Here is a 25,116-nt window from a genome sequence, read left to right on the forward strand (position 1 = left end):
AAAAAAAAAAAAAAAAAAAAAAAAAACTGTAATGAGATACCATGTCACATCCACTAAGATGGCCACGATAAAAAAAAAAAAAGAAAAAGAAGCACTGGCAATGAGGTGGAGAAATGGAACCCTTGTACATTGCTGGTGGGAATATAAAATGGTGCAGTACTATAGAAAACAATATGGACACTCCTTAAAAAATTAAAAATAGAATTACTATATGATCCACCAATCCTATTTCTGGGTATATATCCAAAAGAACTGAAAGCATGGTCTTGAGGAAATATTTGTATGCCCATATTCATAGCAGCACTATTTACAATAGTCAATAGATGGAAGCAACCCAAATGTCTATCAACAGACGAAGAGATAAACAAAATGTGGTATACATACAACAGAGCATTATTCAGCCTTAAAAAGGAAGGTAATTATGACACATGTTACAACATGGATGAACCTTGAGAACGTTACGCTACTTACTAAGGACAATTAACCAGTCACAAGAAGACAAATACTGACTGTATGTTTCTACTTACATGAGGTTATCTAAAGTACTCAAATTCACAGAAACAGAAAGTAGAATGGTGGTTGCTAGGGGATAAGGGGAGGGGAAAATGGAGGGGTTTTTGTTGTTGTTGCTGTTTTTTTAAAAGATGACCGGTAAAGGGATCTTAACCCTTGACTTGGTGTTGTCAGCACCACACTCTCCCAAGTGAGCCACGGGCTGGTCCTTGGAGGACTGTTTTAATGCATATAGATTTTCAGTTTTGCAAGATGGAAAGAGTTCTGGAGACTGACTGCAATACAACGTGAATGTATTTAACACTAGTGAACTGTACACCTAAAGGTCAAGATGCTAAATTTTATGTTGTGTGTAGTTAACCACAATTTTTTTTAAAAAAGGAGAGTACATACTGCGTGATTTCATTAATCTAAAATTCTAGAAAATGCAGAGTAATTTATAGTGATAGAAAGCAGATCAATGGTTGCCAGGGTACATAGCAGGGCAGAGAAAAAGGAGGAGGTAGGAGAAAGGGGTTTCAAAGGGGCACGAAGAAACTTTTGGGGGTGACAGATATGCTCATTATCTTGTGAGGATTCCACAGGTATAAACACAGTATACTTTAGGTATGTGCAGTTTATTGTATGTCAATTTTATTTCAATACAACTGTTTCTTAAAAAAGAATAAATGAGGGCTGGCCATAGCTCAGCTGGTTAGAGTGTGGTATTACATAACACCAAGGTAAAGGGTTTGGATTCCCAATACAGGCCAGCTACTACAAAAAAAAAAAAAAGAAGAGAAGAATAAATAAGATGCACCAATAAAAATTAGTGTAAAACCTTACCTCATCATCAATCTTCATCTGGAAATCTTCCTCATTTTCTTCTTCTGGAGCAAAAAAAGACTTCTCACCATAGCCAGCATCCTAGAAGAGGAAAAAATCCATGCATAAATGAGTCAACTGAAAAATACAAAGCACAAGTTTTAATGAATACCAAGTACAGAACAGTAAAGCATATCCTGCAAAGAAAATAGATTCTGTAGTCTTCACTGTATGTATCACCATTATACATCCTTAAGCTATTAGAAGATATATTACCACATTCCAAGGAATCTACTAGCTGATATACGGTTAGGGCCCATAAGAAAGCTAAACAGAGGACCAGCCCGTGGCTCACTCGGGAGAGTGTGGTGCTGATAACACCAAGGCCCTGGGTTCGGATCCCATATAGGGATGGCCGGTTAGCTCATTGGGTGAGCATGGTGCTGACGACACCAAGTCAAGAGTTAAGATCCCGTTACCGGTCATCTTTTTTTAAAAAAAAAGAAAGCTAAACAGAGATGCTCATTAATACAGTGAACAGAGGTGTGCTGTCCCACCCCAGCTAGACCTTTTCTATTTTGGCCTACTAAGGATACTGTGCTTCTCTAAACCAAACATTCAGCACCATCATCATCATCTCTGCCCACCTGAGAGGCTGACATGTACTCTCCCTGCATTTTATTCTTGTCTTGCAAAGTGAGGTACACAGAAAGCACCTCATACAGTTTTAATTTTTTAGTAATTGGTAAACATCTAGTAACAATCATTTCTAAGCCAGCAAGAAAGTCTTCTCCACCTCTCTAGAAAAAACCCACAGGCATAAGTGGTGCCTAAAAGGAAGGTGTTCACCTTAAGTCGCTGCTCTGCAGCTATCATGCTATAATAAGCACAGCACTGCTCTGGTGACACCATAGCTCTGATTTCCTCTTCAGTTGGTAAACGAAAATCAGACTTCAGCACCCACCAGTTTGAATCCATCCCTAGAAAAGATACAGCGAGAGAATGAAATTGTTCTGAATTCCAAAGGCCCCAACATTCATTGACAACAACAGGGAGAGCAAACAAAGACTAAAAAAAGGCCATGTCCTACAAGGTAATAGGCCTAGCCACAGTTAGCATGGATGTCTGGCCAAGGAAACCCCTGCTGCTAGGTTTCCTATATTTCATCATATAAGACATTTAACAATCAACACTGAATTTCCTGGCAGCCAAAATCAAAAAGCAATAAGAGCCTCCAGAGTTAAAAGATTTACTATCGCCTCCTTTTGATGGCCATCAATTTCTATTTTCTTAGCTTATTACTGCTTATCCTTTAACTGAAAGCCATCATAATTCTTTTCTTGGAAAGCGACAGAAAGAACAAATAACTAGTCACAACTGATGACCTGTGCGTTTGAAGTCAGCGCAGAGCTTCAGCCTCTTCCGGATGCTGCTTTCTGAATGGGAAGGAAAGGCTTTTTTTATATCTTCCATTCTGATCCGCCGTGGCCGATCTTTACTCTTCCAGAAGAGGCGGTAAATAAAAACCTGCTCAACAAACCAAGTGTATTTTACTTGACAAAGTAAAGGATAAAAGTCCTCACCAGGACCTATCCCCCTGCTAAGCTCCAACATGTTTTCATTTTTCCTGATGTGCCCCAAAATCCACATACCCTTTTCATGTACATCCTGATCCCCTCCCTAGCCTCCCATTCTTACCTGTAGAAAGTCTCGAATATGTGTGTTGGCCCTTTTGGAGTTAGGTCCAGGAACTTCAAACAAGGGGCACTGCTGGCCAACCACAAAAATATCCACTAATTCCCGAATATAGTAACCCTGTCTCGTCCGAATAATCAAGAAGTCAGTTTCTGGCATCTTATGAAGATAAATTGGAGCACGAAAAAGGTTGTTCTCAAATGCCTAACAAAAGTAAAAACACAAAAATTATATACAGAGAAGCCCTAGGAATTTAGTCAACTAATGAGAAAGGAAAATCAAGCTTGTTGGTCTCCATCTTCATTATGCCATCTAAGGTCTATCCAGTAATATAAACAATTTATAATACGGAATATCAAATAGGACTAGACAATTTTTTTTTTTTTTTTTAAAAGATGACCGGTAAGGGGATCTTAACCCTTGACTTGGTGTTGTCAGCACCACGCTCACCCAGTGAGCAAACCGGCCATCCCTATATGGGATCTGAACCCGTGGCCTTGGTGTTATCAGCACCACACTCTCCCGAGTGAGCCATGGGCCGGCCCGGACTAGACAATTTTTTACCCACTTTCTCTCTTTCTAAAAGTAGTGGAGAAAACACAGGATTTGGATTCAGATGATACTGGCTCTGCCATTTATTGTATGATGTCAGCCAAATTATTTAATATCTCTGAGCTTAATTTTCCTTATCTACAAAATAGAGATATTTAAAATGCCTGTACCTCAAAGGATTGCTATAACGATTATATGTGAAAATCTTTATAAACTAACAAGTACTATACTATCACCATAGACCCCAGCATAGTCCCTGACACACATCAGGTAAGATCAAAATGTTTGTTAAATTAGTGAATTAATTAAAAAAAATAAAACAACAAAACAAAAAATAACTAATGAGATAGAAAGTAAACTAGAGAGGACAGCAGGACAGAAACATCTGAGCTAACTTAATTAGAAGCCAGAGAGAGATCAACTGTTCTTAAGTCTGCGAGTCTTAGGAAAGTCTTCCCAGAAAATCAGAAGAGTGGACAGAAAGGGAAGATCTTCATTTATATGGGTATGGAAAGAAAGTTCTAAATGTGAAAAGGTAGACAGAAAAAGAATTACAGTGGAAGATAGAAAAGGATCTTGAAGAGACTGCAAAAGTAGCCACAAAAGAAGAGGATGGAATGGTAGAAAATCTCAACAAAAAGTTATAGGGAGACGAACGCCAAGAACAAAATAAAGACGATACTGAAAACCAAGTGGGAAATGGACTATAGATGTAAAGGATAAAAAAGGGTTTTGCAGATGATATAAGAGAGTAAGCAATAGTAGTAGTGGAATAAACTAGGTACAAGAGTAGGGGAAATGGTTAAGATTGCCAAGAAAAATGAAATGGAAGAAAAAAACAAGGTAGGAGAGAGATAGAGATTTCCCCACATCATTTGTGAACCTCCATACTTCTCCTTAAATATGTATAAGCTGTTACCAGAGGGCCTCTCTAAGGCCCTTAGAACAGAGGAGAAAAGCATTTCATTATGGCTGGGGACATAGATGGCACAGTTCAGGTGTGGTTTAATACAATGACCACAACTAATATAATCAAAATGTATGTGTAATCAATTTAACACACAGGAATGAAACATTTGTAAATTATAGTCAATTATCTTTTTTTTTCTTTCTTTGACCACCTGAGATCTGATATAGTCAATTATTATCTTAGGTTGACTTCCCTATGCCACCCAGATGTTACTGGGCTCACCAGTGTGTACTTTCAAAGAACTATTTTATATTTAGCCTAAGATTAACACGATTAGAAGCCAGTTTTAAGAAAAAGATTTTTCAAAAAACATTTTTGGATTATACTGATCTTTCCCAAACTTGATATACAAATAGTATCTCAATCAACTAGAATTGGTTCTTTCTGGACTAACTAGCTTCTCATCTGTTAATTTCCTTAGGGAAGAGTAAAAACAGGAAAGAATTCCTCACCTGCAGTAATTGGCCAGGATGGAGAGAGCCCAGGAAAGGAGATGTATGGCAGTAAACAGTTTCCCCATATTTACAATCTGGAGCTCCAGGATCTTTTCCGGGTTTCTGTGAGAAACACGGCAGACCCAGTTACTATCACAGAATATAATCAATAAGCCTATACAAAATATTCCATGAACACGGCACTTACTAATATACTAATTACGAAACAGACACACTCCTTTCTCCGAACCGAAGAAATTTATCATGTAAAAAAGACAAAATACCTGGTCACAGATTATTGCTAGATATCTAATTACAGTTATATTATAGATTTTTTGAGCAGAGACTCACCCGTTTATAGTAGTTTTTTATCTTGGTTGCCATGCCAACCTGCATCATTAAGGGTCCGTTTTCCTCACTGTATTCTGCAAGAATAAGATCTCCATCTTTGCCTGTGAGGTCCTGAGGTGTGCGCATAAAAAACATCTCTCCACCACCCGAAGCTTGCCTCTCTTGTTCTCTCATCTGTCCAGAACAAAGAAAATACAGTCCAGCTCCTGGCAGGACAGTAACTACACACACCTATGTCATTCAATGAGACAAACAAACCAAAAAGATTTTACATTGCTGTTTCTCAATTTCATCATGAGAATTTCAAACATACAGTAAAGGTAAAAGAATAGTGCTATGAACCCCTATTATGCTACCACCTAAATAGAACTGTTTATATTTTGCCATATTTGTTTTATCTATAACTATCTTTCTATAGATTTTGCTGAACCATTTTTGAAAGTTGCATTCATCATGACACTTCACCTCTAAGTATTTTCACACTCATCTCATAAGAGTAAGGACATTCTCCTAAATAACCAAAGTAAGATTCTATCATCATCTGAGAAAATGAACACTAATTCCATAATATAACCTAATATCAAGCATATTTCCTCAGTATCTTTTATAGTTGTTTTTTTCTAACTAGAATTCAATTATACCTTGGCCTTCTTTTTGATGTGCTTTAGCAAAGGCTGGACTGAGTGGGGACCTGGCTGAGATAGTGCCCCAAAGGAGTACTTTTTCAGAGGCGGGCGATGGAACTGCCGGAGTTTGATGGGCCCCATGTGGGTGGGAAAGAAGGGCTGCCGTAATTCCACAGCAGGAATTGAGTGCTAAAATAGGAGAGAAGATTGAAAATTAAATACTAACTCCAACCTAGGCAAGATGTACCCATATCCTTCATCAGAACAAAGCAGCGGGTTCTACTCCATCACAGAAAACATACTATTTGTACCTGGATAATATTCCCTCCAAAGGTGCCTCGAAGACCCTGTTGCTTGGGATAGTAATACTCATCATTGGAGAGATTCCATGGATCTTTCACTTCTGGCTGAGACATGTTCTAATGATAGATCATCAAATAAACCTTAGTCAGGCTACCCTTCTCCCTTACCTTTCTTTGTTCTTCTAAACACCAAGCCCCTTTTGTCCTCACAGACCTGCTGTGGTTCCTCCTTGATCACTCCTGTTTTCCCTAAGAGAATCCGACTCTTCTTCAGTGATGATTCCTTCTTATTCTCCTTGGAGGGGGAGTTAGAGGTGGCTTCTTCCTTCTCATCAGGAATTTCTGAGGACGAAACAAAAATCACTCTGGAGTTACTATCCCTGAAGAGTCACCTTTCCTACTGCCATCTTTGCAGTTCCTAACTAGATCTTTCATCCTACCCCAGACCACTTCTAGTCCATGACTCATTTTAACTGAACAAACTACACTCCTGATATCTTAAAGTGCTACTTTCCAACATTCCCACGAGTTTTCCCTAAACAATACACAAACATTAGGAACAGACAGCCACAACTTTGATCTTTCAAACTGCTACCTACAAGTTTCTAGTCTTCATGTTCTCCAACCCTTCTGATTTCCTCCTGCCCCTTGACATCAGCAGCAAACTGTCAAGAGAAGGAACACTGGCTCTGCCAGTAACATACCCAAAATGAGGTTCTCATCATTGGGATCAAGTGTCAAAACAGGAGGCTCCAACAGCCGGGGCATGGCCTGAGCATCCCAAATAATATTGTCCTCCCAGCGTCCATATACCAGATCCTCATTGTCAATGGGAAAAATGGAGTACCAAGGTTTGTCATCATCCAGAGTGGCTGCAAAACCTAGTCAAAACAGAAGGAGGAGACAACAGACAAAACATTTCTGACCCTTTCAATAGTGATTCTAGCAAAGAAAAAAAGAACAAATGTTAGTAGAGTTACTCATGTGGCTACTGAAAAGGAATCTACTGAACACAGTGTATTTCTCACTAAAAAAAAAACGTTATAGACAAAAATGTTCACTGCATATGATTTATAATAGTTGAAATTTAAACAGCCTAAATGTTTAACAAGGAACTGGTTAAATAAACCACAGTAATAAATGATATGATAAAACATGCTAACAATAAATGGTAGTAAAATATACTATATTAACAAATATAACAACTACTGGCAAATAAATTATGAAGCATTCATATAAGAATACTATGCAACCAATAAAGTGTTTAGGTAGATAGAATGACAGAGCGAAGGGGAAAAATCCTATTTCTTAGATTTAAAAATTTAGACACTTTTGTTTTCCCTCTGAAACATAAAGTAATCCATGTCAATTGAAGAAACTTTGGAAACTACAGGAAGTATAAAGAAGAAAACTGAAGCTGTCTGTGATCTTACAAACCAGAAACAACTACTGTGAACCCTTCAGTGTATTTCCTTTTAGTCAGCATTCTATGCTTCTGTAGCCCGCTTTTTCTTACATTTCCACAAATGGGATATCAAATATGCTATTTCATACCTTATTTTTTCCATTTAAAATGAGTTTCCCATGTCATTAAACATTTTTATGAAGAACTATGAATGACTTGGAAAAATATTTAAGTGAAAAGCACAATATATAAAACTGCATATACAGAAATAAGCTCAACTACATACACATACAGAAGACTGAAAAAAAAAAATACACCAAAAAGTTAGCAGTTGATAATCTCTGGAGAATAGATTACTGATGATTTGGTTTTGGCACTGCACTATATTTTCAAAGTTTTCTACAATTAAGCACGGCATACCACTCTTCTTTTTAACCAACTTAAGGAGAAAAAAAGCAAATTCTAGAATTATAAAGACAAACAGGCTTTGGAAACAGAAATATATTATAAAAACAAAGCATTGTTATAGTTCAGAAAGATCTTTAACTTCAAAATGGCTTTCACATTTTTCTAATAAGAAATCAGAGTTGGGCTGGCTGGTTGGCTGGTTAGAGCGCAGTGTTATGATACCAAGGTCAAGGGTTCAGATCCCCATACCAGCAAGCCACCAGAAAAAAAAAAAAAAAGAAATCAGTCTACTCTACCTTATGAATAGGGTAAAGAAATTATGAACTGGAATCAGGGCTCAGAACCAAAGCATTGCAATACCCTTCAGCATCCCAAAAACATCATAGCTAAGTCCACTTAGGGTGACTGAGATGAACGGGCAGTGTGCTAGACACGAAAGCACACCTTGCTGTACATTGTAAGCCATGGCATTCCTAGTCATGCTGGAAGGAAGCCACCCTGCCAGGCTTGCTCGCTGAGGTTTCGTCCCTTTGTGTTTGACATCCTCCCCATCCCAGATGATGTCATCCTCCCAATGCAGCTGTGTCACCATCAGGAAGTTTTCATCAGCCAGAAGATCAGTGCTAATGCCTTCCTCAAGTTTTCTGAATTCCTGTAGAAGTAGGGAAGGAACAACAAATTCCTAACTGGTCACTGGTCAAAGTTGTCACTCCAAATCCCACATTAGAGAAGCATCAGACAGATCATAAGTTGTCCTTTTCTTATAAGAACCACCTGATAACGGAGGAACATCTGCCTCCTCTCACTCCTAGTCCAGCACAGCACTGATTTCACAAACAGAATCCTTAGAATGAGGCCTAGTTACCAAGGTGATATACCATACCAAGCAAAAAGCTTAGACACCTAAATCTCCTACCAAAGAAACCCTAACCCGGTATCCCCCACAATTGAAAGGTAGTTAGTAAAAATGAGAGGACCCTGGGCATATTGGTCCTTTTCTAACATACCAGTGTTGCTCACCTCCATCATTCTACACTTTATCACAGGTTCATGTTCTGTCTTTCTCAGTTTGAAGCCATAATCAAATCCACTGCCATCTTCAGGGACACCCAGCATATCGTACCACAGTCGGGCAGGCCCATATCGCCACTCGGCTACTCTTGGTTTGGTATCTGTCACTTTATCTATATCTCCAGTTGATTGGGAAAACTTGGACTCCACAGGAGCCATCATTGTGATCTGTAACAGAACAAAGAAATACAAAGGGGTGTTGGGTGGCATTTCCTGATCCTACACGTCCCAAGGCTATAGGGAGTTAACGTCAGGAGGGGAACTTACCTGGGGTTAGAATGTAAACAATGGAGGTATATCATGGCATATTTTGTCTATCATTCAAACCTTCCTATTAAGCAGTGTATCACCATCTGCCTCCCCCCTCCCACCCTCCTCCTCCCACCAAATACTTTTCTATTACAATAGGGAAGGGGCAGCCACTATGATTGAACTCATGATTACTCAATGAAAATTAGCACAGAATTGTCTGCTAAGGTGTTATTTCCAATTTAGACATAAACTAGGGAGAACTCATTTGTTCCCCTCGTAGGCCTTAATCCCAAGTCTCTATCTTGCCTACTTCATCATCAGAGAGACACTGCTCTGGAGGTGGTGGTGGAGCGTAGTCATAATTCCACAAAGAATTCTGGTTGACTTCTGATTCTACTGAGCTCTCCACCTCCTGAATCTGCTCTTCCTGTATCAGTTCACGGTGCTTCTTTTTCCTCTTTCTCCGAGCACTCCGCCAAACAGATGGGACATTCTTCCCTGGTCCAAAAAGACGTAAGAAGCGTAACACCTAGAACACAGAACACATTACTATGTCAGAGACTCCATGTCAGACAGGAAAACAGCAGCATCCAGACCTGAAAACGCCCTTGAGGTATCTATTCATCTGTGGGGGAGGAATCAAGGAGTGCTGAATTCAGATTTATAACACCAACCACGAAGGTAAAGAGTCTCAGTAATTTCAACTAGTTCTTTTAAGACAACAGTACAATTTCTAATGAGAGGAGCATAAATCACATTTAGTATTACGGTATACAACTTTTTTTGTTTTATTTTTATTTATTTATTTTTTGGGGCGGCTTGCAGATATGGGGATCCGAACCCTTGACCTTGGTGTTATCAACACTGCGCTCCAACGAACTGAACTAACTGGCTAGCTCCAAAGTATACAACTCTTAACAAAGACCTAATACAGTGAGAAGAACTTTTATACAACCAATAATGTGTCAATGAAAAAGGAAACCTTTAGATCTTATCCATTCTATATTCAGCATCTTTCTTTTTTTAATTTGGGGGGCTGGCTGGTATAGGGATCTGAACTCTTGACCTTGGTGTTATAAGATGGCACTCTAACCAACTGAGGTAACTGGTCAGCCCAATATTCAGCATCTTAACAACAGAATTCAAAACCCTATTGTAGGGCCGGCCCAGTGGCGCACTCGGTAGAGTGCGTGGTGGTGCTCCCGCCAAGGGTTCGGATCCCATATAGAGACCGGTCTGCTCACTGGTTGAGCGCAGTGCGGGCGCAACACCGAGGGTTGCGATCCCGTTACCGGTCACGAAAAAAGACAAAAAGGAAAAAAAAAACCCTATTGTAATAAAAAAAAAGCATTTGGCAGGGGGAGGGGGTACGAGGAGGGGGGCAGACATGATACATTGCTGAATAGGAAGGTTTGAATGACAGAATATGCCACGATATCCCTCCATTGTTTACAGAACTCAGTATTTGGATGAGGTCAGTGGTTTTTTGCAAAGTGGGCATTCTTCATAGAAAGTACCTTTCCAGGCCGAAATTCTGGGAAAAGTTCTGTGACACTCGGCAACAGCTTGGTGGCATCATGTTGCATAATCCCAGCCAATGGTAGGGTGAGCTTCCCATCCTCAGATTCTGCCTGTGCTGCTTCCTGAGGTCCCATCTCAGATTCTGAGTCAGAGGAACTACTGAAGTCCACTTTCTCTGAGGCCAAAGAGGAAGGGGCAATGATGGAGGGCAAGATGATGCCTTCTCCATCTTCAGACACTGCAACAAGGAAGAGAAACCCCTTTGGCATGTAACTGTGAGGATATTTCCTCAAATTCAGCCAATACCCACTCTAGGCTATGTGCATGACTCGATGACAGGGGATATAGTCCCAAGCACCCAGATTACTAATATGTGACCCAAAAAACTCATTCCAACTCATTATCTCCCACCATCCCCAACTCACCTTGTACCTGGTACCCTAGGTTTGTGATAAGAGAAAACAAACACTATTACTACATTTACTACTTTCTGTAAGTGTCCAGTGTTGTGACAAATAGCAACATTATGTAATACTTTATACCAGTCCGGCCCTATCATGTCCAGTTCAAGGACCTATAAGCTGGAGAATTTTTTTAAGCCCACATGATAACAATGAGATTGTTCAGCATAAAATCAGATCTATGACACAAATTAACAGTTGATATTTAGCCTGCAGACTAAAAAAGAAAATGGCTTAAAACTTCAATAGGAGGAATTTAGGTTAACATAAGCCTCACAATAGAAGACATCAAAGATGCTGCTCTTCCCCAATCATCTAGCCTTGGACAGAGCTATTACTGCTATAGGCATAGGAATAGGTGAGATGATCACTGAAGACTCTACCACCTTTGAAATCTCTGAATACTTGATAGTTGATGCTATATGATTCATGCACATTCTAGGGTGCCTTTCCTATTTAACCATTTTGTTTAATGAAAGCCGTCTGAATATGTGGTTTCCCAATATCAGTATGCAGAACAGTGACATCAGAAATTACTTGGAGAACTCTTAAAAATTCCTGGGCTCTACCCCAGATCTTCTGAATCAGACTCTCCAAGGATGAGAGTTGGATTTTTTAAAGACTAGGGGTGATTCTGATGGCCAGCCAGACTTGAGAACTGATGACTTCTTGAGTGCATGTTCAAATACTGTCACCAAGTGTTTTAAAAGTAAAACTTCCCTTTAATACTAAAATTTGAGATTGTATGAATCATTTCTAGAAGTTTTATCCTTTTCCAACAGCTTAATTTTGTTTAATAGCCCCTTACGTGTCTGCCAAAAGCCTCGACTTATGAGTGAAAACTTGTTCCTTAGACAAAAGTAGAAAGTCTCTACTTACCACCGGTAATAGCATCCTGATCCTTATCCTTCTTCATTGGTCCTGGGGGTGGAGGCGGGGGAGGCATCAACTTGCAATCAATGTCTTCACAATCAGCATCATAGTCATCTTCATCATAATCTAATAAAGCCAGGAAGGTGATCTCAATATCCAGAATGTTATACAACAACCTTGAACTCCCTTGCCACTCAAGAAGTGCTATGCATATCCCTTAAGAATACACAGGAGATGTAACTTCTGCCTTAAGAGATGATGTCATGGTATAGCTAAATATCATAATGTATAACATCTCATACAGTATATGAGAGAGCTTCCAAGAGCTATTTGAAACCTTTTGCTCCTTTTCCTGATCAAATCGTGTTTTTATTTTTACCCTACTCAATCTCATAATTGAACATTCTTCTTCCTGTCGGTTTCCTGTAGGACTGGACTAAGACTGGACTTTCTTCTCACCTCCCAAGTCTCTGACACACATTTTCTGTCTACCTTCTGCAGTTTATTATTCTTTTCACTGCCCCTTAACCAGTAGCATCACTTAATACTTGGTCCTGAACACTCTGCTTTTATTCCCCTACTTCCCTTTCTCAAGAATCACACTTACCTAGATTAAACACAAATCTATGTATCTTGCCCTGACTTACCCCCTCTACAATTCCACCACATCTGCTGCCTAAAGAACCTTTCTGTTCAGATATTCAACTGTACGTTATAAAACACTGAAATGTCCTTCACCTCTTTTAAATTCCCTTTTCTTACTATCAATACCACATCCATCCTCATTTTCCCAGCTTCTGACTTTAGTTTGCTGTCTCCTTCATTAATCTCTTACACCCCAACATACATTTTCCAATCCATCATTAATATAACTAATTATAGCAACTTCCATTTACTGAGCTCCCATAATGTGCCAGGCATTTCTAGCTATTTTATATATAATTCTCCTAATAATGATGCAAAATAGGAATTATCCTGAGATACAGAAGTTAAGTGACTTACTCAGAATCATACAGCTTTAAGTGACTTACTCAGAATCATACAGCTTTAAGTGACAAAGTCAGAATTCAAGCCTGGTTTTACAACAAAGCCCATATTCTTTCCAACACACTTCCTCACTCACCGAGTTCTACTGATACTTTATCAGCAACTCTCAAGTTTGACCCTGGCTATCATTTTCCACAATTGTCACCCCACTCCAGACCTTGATAACCTTACGTCTAGCCTGCAAGAACAGTCTCCAAGTTGGTGTGTCACTTCACTCTTTTACTAATGAAACCCCCAGAACAACAAGCACCACTTTTTTTTTTTTTTTAAAGATGACTGCTAAGGGGATCTTAACCCTTAGCTTGTTGTTCTCAGCACCACGCTCAGCCTGTGAGATAACCAGCCATCCCTATATAGGATCAGAACCTGCGGCCTTGGTGTTATCAGCACCACACTCTCCTGAGTAAGCCACGGGCCGGCCCTAAGCACCACTTTTCTAAAGCATCACATGGAAGGAAAGCCAACCAACATTTACAAAGCACCTGCTATGATACTTTACTATGCAGGTGCTTTCACATCACATGGTAATGAACTTACATTCTCGCAAAAGCATTATTATTATTTTTTTTTCCTTTTTGTCTTTTCTCGTGTCCGGCAACGGATCGCAACCCTCAGTGTCGCGCCCGTACCGGACCAGGACCGGCAACGGGATCGCAACCCTCGGTGCTGCCCCCACACCCCGCTCAGCCAGTGAGCGGGAACCGGTCTGTATGTGGGATCCGAACCCTCGGCGGGAGCGCCACCACACTCCCAAGCGGTGCACTGTAGCAGTGCGCCACCGGGCCGGCCTGGCAAAAGCATTATTAATGAGGTTACTATTATTACCTTTGTTACAGACACAAAAACCCAGAGATGACTACAAATGAGAAATCCAAGCCTCAGAGATTGAGCAACTTGCCCAGAATCACACTAAATATGGAGCTGGGATATGAACCTATGACATTCTGAACCTAGAACATTCTGACTCCAAAGTCCATTTTCTTTTCATCATACCACCTTGCCCCTTACTCAACAATCACTGTTGGTTTACAATTCTTTATGATATCAAATCCTAAGTAATGCATACATAAAGGTGCCGTGAAATTGCCCTATCCTTGGTTCTTGCTATTTGACAGTATGTTTTCCACTCCTTTCAAGAAAATCTGCTGGCCAATTCCTCCCACGGTACTCATTTCTCCAAACCTTTAGACAAGCCATGTTTCCAAACCACAACGCTCTGCTGCTTTTCCACCAAACCCTGTCTCACTTCCAAAATTTTGCTTAAAATTCACCTCCATGAAGCCTTTCCTAATGACTTCCACTCAATTTCAATTATTCCAAAAAAGCACCCTTGCAAATCAAGAAGGGACCAATGGCAGAGAAAGAAGCAGCTAAGGGCATAGGTGAAGGCACCCCCAGAGGACAAGAGAACTTGGAAATCATTACAGAGTACTGAGATTCTATCAAATGCAACATCCTCCTTTTCCAAGTTAGCTCATAAAACTCAACTATAAAACTCTTTACCATCCCTAGGTCAAGACGACAAACCCAAACCTGAAAATTATAACTTCTACTGAAAATCAGAGCTGCCACCACCTTCCCCTCAGCCTAAGTCATGGTGCTCAAAAAACAACAGCTATGCTATCTGACTTGGCTATTCTGGCAGCCCATCAAAACTAAACATAACACTCTATACAAAAACATGAACTTGTAGTTGGTTTGTCTTCTTACTATGAATTGTTTTGCACTTTTTTACTCCATCTTCTCCACATAAGAATATCCACAAAGGTAGAGCCTATATATTCTATTTTTTGTGGATTACTTCTTGTGTACGCAGTGCAATTAATTCTCTTTACAAAGGCACTCAAACCTATTACCTGGCCCTGAAGAAACTAAGTTCAAGTGTTTACCAAGGTTTTACCTACATTTCTCAGCAGCCTGAAATCAAACTTGAAGAGGTAGACAATGAATAAACAATGAGCAACTTCATACAAAAGTTTCAAGCAGTGAGAGGTAGCGCAGGACAGAGCAAACTATAACCAACAGTTCCAAGTTCCAGATCACTAAAGTGAGCTCCTCAAAATCAGTAAATGGATTATTATCTTTGCACCACACCGCCTATCACAGTTTACAGTACATAACAGATGCTCAATGTCTAATGAAGTGAGTTCTTAAATTAGTCGGGGTCTACCATTAGCTAATTGTAGAACTTTTGATAAAGTTCCACTTTTTATTAAAGTTCTCTAAAGTTCAAGTTTTCCTTAACTATTAGGAGACTAAGAATAAATAATTGCTAAGACTCCTTTCAGTTCTAACATTCTGATTCTACAATGTAGCACTTCATAACAGTAAGCATTAAATGCACTGTGTCAGCATACAGGTGGGTTAGCAATTTGAGCTAATAAGTGCACGCGTTCATTTATATATGATATCATATACTTACTCCTTTTTTTTTTTTTTTTTTTAAAGATGACTGGTAAGGGGATCTTAACCCTCGACTTGGCGTTGTCAGCACCACGCTCACCCATGAGCTAGCCAGCCATCCCTATATGGGATACGAACCCGTGGCCTTGGTGTTATCAGCACCACACTCTCCCGAGTGAGCCACTGGCCGGCCCTACTTATTCCTTCTTGAACTATCAATTCCTCAGGGGCAAAGACTTAGTTTAATAGTCTCTAACTTTGTAGAGCATCTAACACAGTGCCACAAATCCTGTAGGTACTCAAATACCTGGTGACAAGGAAGAAAGCATCATCATCCTTACATGTCATAAACCAAGAATTTAGGGCTGAAGAGTACAATGAATAAAAGCCTGAATAGGGCAAGAATGCCCCAGAATACAAAAGATGACAGCAGCTACTTGGAACTGAGCTAACAAAGGGAGAGAAGGAGAGCAAAAGCATAGACAGCAGGAACAATGGCAGAAAATAGGCACAGAGACCAGAGCCCAAACCGGAATATACAACAAGAAGTACACTGGAATGCTCTACCAGTGACACCAAAGAATCACCTGAGTGGCAAAGGGGCTGCAAGCTCCCCATTGTCTGCTGATATCTTCGGCTTTCATCTTCTGCTACCTCGTTGATGTCTGAATAGTCCACAGCATCTTCTGTACTCCTGATCCAGCCTATAAGTTAAAAAAAAAAAGGGGGGGGGGATTTTCAAAAAAGAGCAAGTAACTCTCACCCCCTTCAAATAATTCCCACTTAAGCTGATATCTTCGGCTTTCATCTTCTGCTACCTCGTTGATGTCTGAATAGTCCACAGCATCTTCTGTACTCCTGATCCAGCCTATAAGTTAAAAAAAAAAAGGGGGGGGGGATTTTCAACAAAGAGCAAGTAACTCTCACTCCCTTCAAATAATTCCCACTTAAAAGTACATGTCCAATAAGTGGCTAGCCTCCTCCCCCACCTTATTCCCCATAACCCAGACTTTACCTTCATCATTTACCAAGGCACCGTCAGTCCCAGTCAATTCTTCATTTGCCGTGAGTTCAGTGATCAGGCTGCCCAGACCCAAAGCCCCCAAGCCTGCCAAGTGCTTCTTACACTCCTGAAAAAGGGACAGCACCAGAGTCGAGGATAATAACTAAACCTAAACTTCCCGCACCACAAGGCTTATTTTCCTAGTCCATGACGAAGTCACAAACCCATGACAAATGACCTCGCAGTGCGCTAAAAGGAGCATCACCTTCAAGAACTTTAAAGTATATCTCCCACTAAACTCCACACTGATCAGATCTTTATTAAAGTACCCAGTCCAATTTCATTACCACACTTGAAAGTAACATAAGGAAAAATTATTCAGAGAGCCACCACCAAGAGTAAATGAACGGAACAGTAGTTCTCTGAATAAAGGCCAAGGCAGCTGAGGTCATTCGGATGGAGGAGGCCAGTGTGCTTGTTGCAGGGGGAGGGGGATATTGGTCAACAGCTTAAGAGAAAATGAACCTAAATGAGAGTAGGAGAGTTTCAGCTGGGCACAGGAAACAATGTCATGACAGTCAGTGACCACACTGGGAAAAGGACCTAAAAGAGTGCACTGGACCCAGAAGAAGCCCGGCCGGGTGACTGAAACATTCGCTGCTCTAACGCTTGGGGCCGCAACCAAGCGATGTGCTGCGGCTTCTTTCCAGCTCAGGTTAGTGAGATCAGATATGCAGACAGTTTCAAGAATCTCCAAGAAGGTTCCCGCAGTAACGGCTTGAAAGCAATTTCACTGGGTTAAACCATTATTTTTCTTACTGTCTGGGCAGGTAGAATGTTCTCTAAAAGCCTCCCAACCGCATGCCATGACCTCCGGGTATCGCCCACCGTCCTCCTCCTTTCTCCCCACCCACGCCCAGAACTGAACACTCTCGCTACACATTATTCCCCAAATACACAAGGATGAGATCCTCTTCTCTTACGTTAACTGCGCCGTTTATTCTCGTCTCCTAACCACTCTCTGCTCTAACTTCACCTACTCTCCTTAGCCACACCACCACCTCCAGGCCTATCCTCACGCACATCATCCAAGACGCTTTCCCCCTCCAGCTGCCCAGCTCCATTGATGTTGCCGAAAAGGAAACCAGTTAAAGAAAATGGGCCGCCTCCGGCAGAATCTTCATCGCTGTCCGTGTCTGACATGATGGCGGCAATAGGGCCGTCAGCGGCTGCGGGAAACAGCAATCTCAGCCAGTTCCCATCGACCGGAATAAAAACATTAGTGGCCCAGAAGTGACTTACAGAGCTCCTTGACCCTACCGGCTTCTACCGGAAGCAGAATGAAGGGGGGGGGGGGAAAAAACCGGAAAGACCGGCCGTCCTAAGAGAAAGGAGAATAGGTGTTACTACTTTACTAACGGCTTTTGATTCGTCCATGCGCGATCAGGAGGCTGGATATGTGGAAAGCGGTTGGTCAAACAAAATTTCAGACCCGCCCCCTTCCACTTATCCGCACGCCGGCAATCTCAGAGCACCGGATAAGAGCAAAGGATCTTTCTCCAATCATAGGAGAGTTTCTGTGGTCACGTGGCCTATGTGCAGGTCACGTCACCATGCACGGAAGTAAAGATTAGGTTCGGTCGTTTTCTTATGTGCTGTCTGCTGCTTCACCACTCCGTCCCAAAGGGAAACATGCTGAAAATTGTACAGGCAGTCCCCAACTGTGCCAGAGGCACCTTTGTAAATTACTTGTTTTGAATTGACATTTCCCATAGAAATGGATTTCCCTCTCAACGTTTTATTTTGGAAAATGTGAAAGATTAGTTAAAATGAACAGACGACCCTTTATCTAGATTCACAGTTGTTAACGTTTTGCTAGGGTTTTGTGTTTTTTTTCCCCCTAAAACATTTGAAAGTGGGTTACAGACATCTTGGTTATTCAATCCTAAAAACGGGCATATTACTACACAACCACCGTACTAGTATCCTATCTTTAAAAAGTAATATTTAATATACAGTCCATATTTTAAATCTCCAGTTGTCCTAATTGGGGCATTTTATGTTTTTTTCCAATCCAGCATCCATTCAAGGTTCACGTATTACATTGGTCATCTCCCTTTAGTCCAGGATTCACCTGCCTTTTTCTTTATTTTTCATGACACTAAATTTTTGGAAGAATCCAGGCAAGTTGTCTTGAAAACATTCCATGTTCTGAATTTGTCTGATCGTGTCTTCAAATTTATTCAGGTTAAATATTTTACCAGCCATCAGAAGGCACAATGTCAGGTTGTCCCAATATTGGTGGCCTCCAGATCTCTCCATCGCAAAGGTACATTTTCCCCTTTGTAATAAGTAAATAATCTATGGGGTGATATTTTGAGATTGTGTGGATATCCTATTCCCTATTACTCTTGCACCGAATGGCTTTAGCGTCCATTGCTGATCCTTGCTTGAATCAATTATACTGGGAGAGTGCAAAAGGTTGATTTTTCTAATTCTTACGTTCTTTTTACATTTGTTAACTGGAATTATTCATTAAAGAAGAACTCTCCCTTTTGTTACCTCCTTTCTTGTATTTTTCTATATTTTAATGTGTTATATTCTAGCATCATCATTCCTTTTGATGCCCCAATTGTCCCAAATATGGGAATCACTTCACTCTGGCTCCTGTGTCCTTTCAACATGACCATTAGTCTCGGAGCACTTCCTTGCTTTTTGGCACAAGATGTTCCAGGCTTACTCTGAACATTCCCTGTCCTGGACCTGATATTAACCATTTCTCCAAGGAGCCCTGGTTCCTTTTAGTGGGGAATGGTGTTTAGAAACCAAGATCTGGGATATCATTGCTTGTAGGTCCTTTCAGTGGAGAGAGCTAAAATAAATAATGAATTTATACTAATGATACTCCAGTTCAAATCGAACACCACAAGGTTCTTCCTCACCTTTCCCCATTTCATGTTTGTATCTTGCTTCTCTTAACAATGAAAAGTCCGATTCCCAACATTAATATATTTACTCTTTTCAGAATTACAAGACCAATACCATTAGCAACAATAAACCTAAGTAATGTTCAGAAATTCTTTGCAGTTTTTTGTCCTTAGGATATATCTCACTAAAGACAAACAAAGTACTGTGTTCAAAAATTACTCGAATCGTTTTTGCCTCTGTGGAGTTATTAGTTTCATATACCTTTAAAATCATTTGTTTCTGTTTGTATTAAACTTTAGGATTTGCTTTATTATCCTTTTTTATATAATTTTATTTTTTCGAATATGTAAACCTTTACATGTTCAAAGTCAAAAATATGTAAAAAGCTATTCTCAGAGAAGTCTTGTTCCCATGCCGATGCCCTCTACCCCATTCCCACCCACTCCCTGTAAGTAACCATTAGTTCCTGGTTTATCCTTCCTGTGTTTCTTTTTGCAAACATATGCAAATATGTGTATATATTCTTATTTCTGCCTTTTCCTTATGCAAAAGGTAGCATACTATATCTATTCTGTTCACCTTTTTTTTACTTAATAATATAGACTAGAAGTCACACTGTACCACTTCATAGTATATACAAAGTATATATATATATATATATATATATATATATATATTCACAAAGTATATATGCAAAGTACATATACACAAAGTGTATGTATATACAAACTATATCCTGCGAAGGAATGTCCCTCATAGGATGTTCATAGCACTCTTCCTCATTCTTTTTTACTGAACATTGTATGAGGTACAATGTTTTAACAGTAGTTACATTTCCAGGCCAGAGAAAAGTCTGCCAAAACCTGCATAGTAGCTGAAATGCTGCACTTTAGGAATGAAAAGTCAGTAGAATACTATTACTACACTAATATTTAAAACACAAAAGAAAAAAAGAAAACAAAAAGCAGCAATGGAATACATTTTTTAATGTACCTTATAGTAGTTATTTACTATACTTTATTGCATCTTGGATGCTTGTGCTTGAGGAAAAGCAGATTCCATGAGAGGTAGATGGAGGCTTGTAGGATATGGAAGGGGACTTGAGATACTATCAATATTAAAGACACCATTCTTTACTCAAAACATGGTTTTACATAAATTTACCACATGACCCAGAAATTCCACTCCTAGTTTTCTACCCTGTGGAATATACTATAAAGCATATGTACTTCACATGGCTTGGTTTTCCAAAGCCTTGCAGTTTCAAATATTGACCTTGAGGAGGACTGGAAATTCCCCTCAGGCTATAAGTCTCTGTTGCAAGCTAAGGATTGTGGCACAGCAGGTTGCTGGCCTAAAGACAGACTGGTTACTGATTGATATGTAAAGATACTGAGAAATTGCTATAAGAAGGAATGTTTGCTAAGATCAAACTGTTGTTGATAGAACCACTTAATTGTCTACTGGAACATCATCTGGCTTGTTTCACTGAAAGTTACCAGCCTATATTGTTAAACTATAACCCCACCTTTGTTCTCTTCCTATAACTTCCCAGTCTGGAAAATAAATGCAGGGAGAGAACCCCAATTCGGCATTAATTTCCCAAATGGAAAGGTTGGCTCTCGCTTGAGCATTCCCAGGGAGGTTAACCACTTCGGGGCCTCTCACTGCTCGGAAGAGATGGGCTTTGAGTGATCCTTTGCGTGTCCGTCACCCAGGGGAAGTGGGATGACAAATCCGTGGGGGGCAAAGCAACACTACCCAAGAGAATTAAAAACATATCCACACAAAGCCTTCTACATAGATATTCATAGCACTGTTATTCATAATAATCAAAAAGTGGAAACAATCCAAATGTCCATCAACTGATAAGCAGAATATGATATATCTGTACAGTAGATTCAGCAATAAAAAGAAATAAAGTACCAACATGTGCTACAAAATGGATGAACCTTGGAAACTGCTAAATGATTGAAATGAGTTACAAAAGACCACATATTGTATGATTCCATTTACATGAAATATCCAGAAAAGACAAATCTATAAAAGAAAGTAGACTAGTGGTTGTCTAGGGCTGGAGGTGGGAACAGGGAGTAACTGCATGAGGCATGTCTGGGATGACAGAAATGTTCTAAAATCGGATTTTGGTGATGGTTGTACAATTCAGTAAGTCTAAAAATTGTTAAATTGTACACTTGAAATGGGTGAATTTTATGGTTTGTAAATTATAACTCAAAAAAGCTATTTTTAGGGCCGGCCCGGTGGCACACTGCTACAGTGCGCCGCTTGGGAGCGCGGCGGCGCTCCCGCCGAGGGTTCAGATCCCACATACAGACCGGTTCCCGCTCACTGGCTGAGCGAGAGGTGGGCGCGGCACTGAGGGTTGCGATCCCGTTGCCGGTCCCGGTCCGGTGCGGGCGCGACACTGAGGGTTGCGGTCCGTTGCTGGACACGAAAAAAGACAAAAAGGAAAAAAAAAAAAAAAGCTATTTAAAAAAAAAAAAAAACATGGTTTTATTCTTCCTTACTAGTGCACTCAATAATGCACCAGCAGTACAAATAATTACTAGCCAGAATTAGTCAATTTTTATAACAAACAGAGAAAGGAAATTTTGCTGACATAACTGGAAGAAGCAAAGGACATTAAATTATGTGTCTTTACAACCCCAGCCACTAGTACAGTAATGCCTGTAACACAGTAGGAACTTAACAGTTATTTACTGAATGTAGTATAATAAGAGGAAAAATTGCCTACAGGGAACTAACTGATCTGTCATTAGTGAGAACCCAGAAATGAAGCTAAAATCCTGGGATGATAGGTCGGGGAAAGGAACGAGAGAATCAATGTTAGTAGGGCAAGACAGTTCCCTACCCTGATTGTCTGGAGCAGAAAAACAAGTACAGTTACACATAGGTACAATGTGCAATATGACAACTAGAGTCATTTCATCCTTTGCAAGTTGAAGAGCATTTAGAAACCACTCAAAGCAAGGAGGGGAGGAATTGCTTTAATTTTTAGAAAGCAACAGACCCTGTAAAATCAGAAAAGTTTATTACCATTCATTATGAAAAACTTAAAAGTGAGATCAGCAAGTCAGTCTTCATGTAGATTCTTTTTTTTTTTTTTTTTAAAGATGACTGGTAAGGGGATCTTAACACTTGACTTGGTGTTGTCAGCACCACACTCTCCCAAGTGAGCCACGGGCCGGCCGTTAAATTAAAAACTATTTTAAAAGGTTTCAGTCACTAAACAAAGTTCCCAGAAACAGCCCCACAGGTGACAGCCATGTTTCTAGGCCCTTTCAACCATGACATCCTGTGAGCATCTATCAGAACATCCTGAGACTAGAATACATGAGCAGTAAGTGCTTTCATTTGCCTAGGGGAAAACTCATCCAGAGGCCTACATGCTTTCCAAAGTGCTAGTGGGCCTTGATTGAACAGGGCCATCTACATTCTCTTCTAGTTAACACACTACTCGTACAGAATTCCTGCCACCCCCCACGGGATGCCCTGGGTCACATTCCGGAAAACAGATGCTGGACAGTAGTATCCATCCTGGACCCTCCACAACTTTAGAAAATGATATAGAAATATACACCAGTGAAGAACTGTTTGAAGTGGAAGATATGGTGGTGAAAGAAAAACAAAACGCTGGGCCGGCCCAGTGGCTCACTCGGGAGAGTGCGGTGCTGACAACACCAAGTCAAGGGTTAAGATCCCCTTACCGGTCATCTTTTTAAAAAAAAAAAAAAGTAGCCATACTGCATATAAAATTTATTTCTTTTTTGTTAATGATTTGTGAGTTGATCCTCTTGGATTTCCATATCAACTGGAAAGAATGACAGTTTTGTCTTTACCTTACCAATATTTATACCTCTTATTTTGATTTTTTTTTTCTTTTGGTGGTTTGACCTTAGTGTTATAACACATAACAAATAAAAGATAAAGATATAGGCGTATCTTTATAAAAGATAAAGACAAATCTTATCTTTTATGTCTTATAAAAGATAAAGACTTTAAGAAATACAACCATGGGGCTGGCCGGTTGCTCAGCTGGTTAGAGCACGGTGTTATAACACCAAGGTCAAGGGTTTGGATTCCTGCACTGTCCAGCCACCAAAAGAAAAAGAAAAAAAGAAAAAAATTTAAAGAAGATACAAACCAAAATATTTAAAAGTGAAATGATATGATGTCTAGGATGTTTTAAAATACTCCAGCAGGCGATGGAGGGCGGAGGAGGTACACCCCCAGAAATGCTCGAAGAAGAAAGTCAGTTAAAACATGTTCTAACCACAAGACTTGAAGCAAACAGTTTGAAGAAAAGCAATTGGGGGTTCTTATTTACTGGGATTATTGGCGGGACCGTAGTGGCTATGTATGCTGTAGCTACTCCATTTATAACACCAGCCCTCTGAAAAATATGCTTGCCTTTTGTACCTGCAACTACAAGGCAGGTTGAAAATGTGCAAATGTTGGGCCGGCCTGTGGCTCACTCGGGAGAGTGCGGTGCTGATAACACCAAGGCCACGGGTTCGGATCCCATATAGGGATGGCCGGTTCGCTCACTGGCTGAGCGTGGTGCTGACAACACCAAGTCAAGGGTTAAGATCCCCTTACCGGTCATCTTTTTAAAAAAAAAAGAAAAAAAAAAAAGAAAAAAAAACGCTTTAGTCCATGGTAAGGGAAAAGGGAATCCAGAAGAAAAGGAGGGAGAATAGGAAGTTTATATAACTTTTTATCTTCTATCAATCCTTGATATCTGCTTGACATCTAGGTTCCAGATTCTGCAAGAGTAGGTAGGATTGCCAGATTTATCAAATAAAAATACAGGCTGCCCCATTAAATTTGAATTTCAGATAAACAGTAAATTTTTAGTGTATGTCCCAAATATTGCATGGTACATACATTAAAAAATTATTTCTAAAAAAATCATTTATTTGAAGTTCAAACTTAACAGGGCACTGTGTATTTTATCTGTCAACCCTATCTAGGAGGTTCAGTTAGCCTGAGGCTACTCTGACCATATCTTGTCAAAGAGCAACAAGAAGACTAAAAGCAAAGGACAGACAACTTCACCCACTGCAGGGGTAGGTATGTGATCCTTTTTAGCTCCACTTCCCAAACTCAAAACCTCAATGCTAATTGGCAGGGTGGGAGTGCATGTACTTGGTGGAGTTATCAACCACTATCTGCCAAATGAAGATGCTTTCCTTCTATATTAAATGAAGGTCAAAAAGACAACTAGGAGGGCCGGCCCATAGCTCACTTGGGAGAGTGTGGTGCTGACAACACCACAGGCCATGGGTTCAGATCCCTATATAGGGATGGCCGGTTAGCTCACTTGGGAGAGCATAGTGCTGACAACACCAAGTCAAGGGTTAAGATCCCCTTACCGGTCATCTTTTTTTTTTTTTTTTTGTCTTTTTGTCTTTTTTTCCGTGTCCGGCAACGGATCGCAACCCTCAGTGTCGCCCCCGTACCGGACCGGGGACCG

The 25,116-nt window shown here is 40.2% G+C and overlaps 1 protein-coding gene and 1 pseudogene across 1 annotated transcript in view; one reads left to right on the plus strand and one right to left on the minus strand.

The window, feature by feature from the left end:
- Nucleotides 1-18,128, minus strand: part of TAF1 (TAF1 RNA polymerase II, TATA box binding protein (TBP)-associated factor, 250kDa) — a 78,097-nt gene extending 59,969 nt beyond the window's left edge. The window contains exons 1-20 of the mRNA XM_008567573.1: nt 18,111-18,128; nt 17,775-18,017; nt 16,704-16,818; nt 16,452-16,556; nt 16,276-16,392; nt 12,245-12,364; nt 10,901-11,142; nt 9,694-9,912; nt 9,081-9,299; nt 8,505-8,712; nt 6,952-7,128; nt 6,462-6,589; nt 6,257-6,364; nt 5,961-6,134; nt 5,320-5,493; nt 4,987-5,091; nt 3,016-3,216; nt 2,703-2,844; nt 2,167-2,297; nt 1,339-1,419 (exon numbers count right to left, since the gene is read on the minus strand). Coding sequence (XP_008565795.1) covers nt 1,339-1,419; nt 2,167-2,297; nt 2,703-2,844; nt 3,016-3,216; nt 4,987-5,091; nt 5,320-5,493; nt 5,961-6,134; nt 6,257-6,364; nt 6,462-6,589; nt 6,952-7,128; nt 8,505-8,712; nt 9,081-9,299; nt 9,694-9,912; nt 10,901-11,142; nt 12,245-12,364; nt 16,276-16,392; nt 16,452-16,556; nt 16,704-16,818; nt 17,775-18,017; nt 18,111-18,128 — 3,027 coding nt within the window. The remainder of the gene's footprint in view (nt 1-1,338; nt 1,420-2,166; nt 2,298-2,702; nt 2,845-3,015; nt 3,217-4,986; nt 5,092-5,319; nt 5,494-5,960; nt 6,135-6,256; nt 6,365-6,461; nt 6,590-6,951; nt 7,129-8,504; nt 8,713-9,080; nt 9,300-9,693; nt 9,913-10,900; nt 11,143-12,244; nt 12,365-16,275; nt 16,393-16,451; nt 16,557-16,703; nt 16,819-17,774; nt 18,018-18,110) is intronic.
- Nucleotides 18,129-23,845: 5,717 nt separating this feature from the next.
- The window catches only part of LOC103586327, a 14,375-nt pseudogene continuing 13,104 nt past the window's right edge, over nt 23,846-25,116 (plus strand).

This window comes from Galeopterus variegatus, unplaced genomic scaffold (genome assembly GCF_000696425.1).
Source record: "Galeopterus variegatus unplaced genomic scaffold, G_variegatus-3.0.2 Scaffold331, whole genome shotgun sequence".
NCBI lineage: Eukaryota > Metazoa > Chordata > Mammalia > Dermoptera > Cynocephalidae > Galeopterus > Galeopterus variegatus.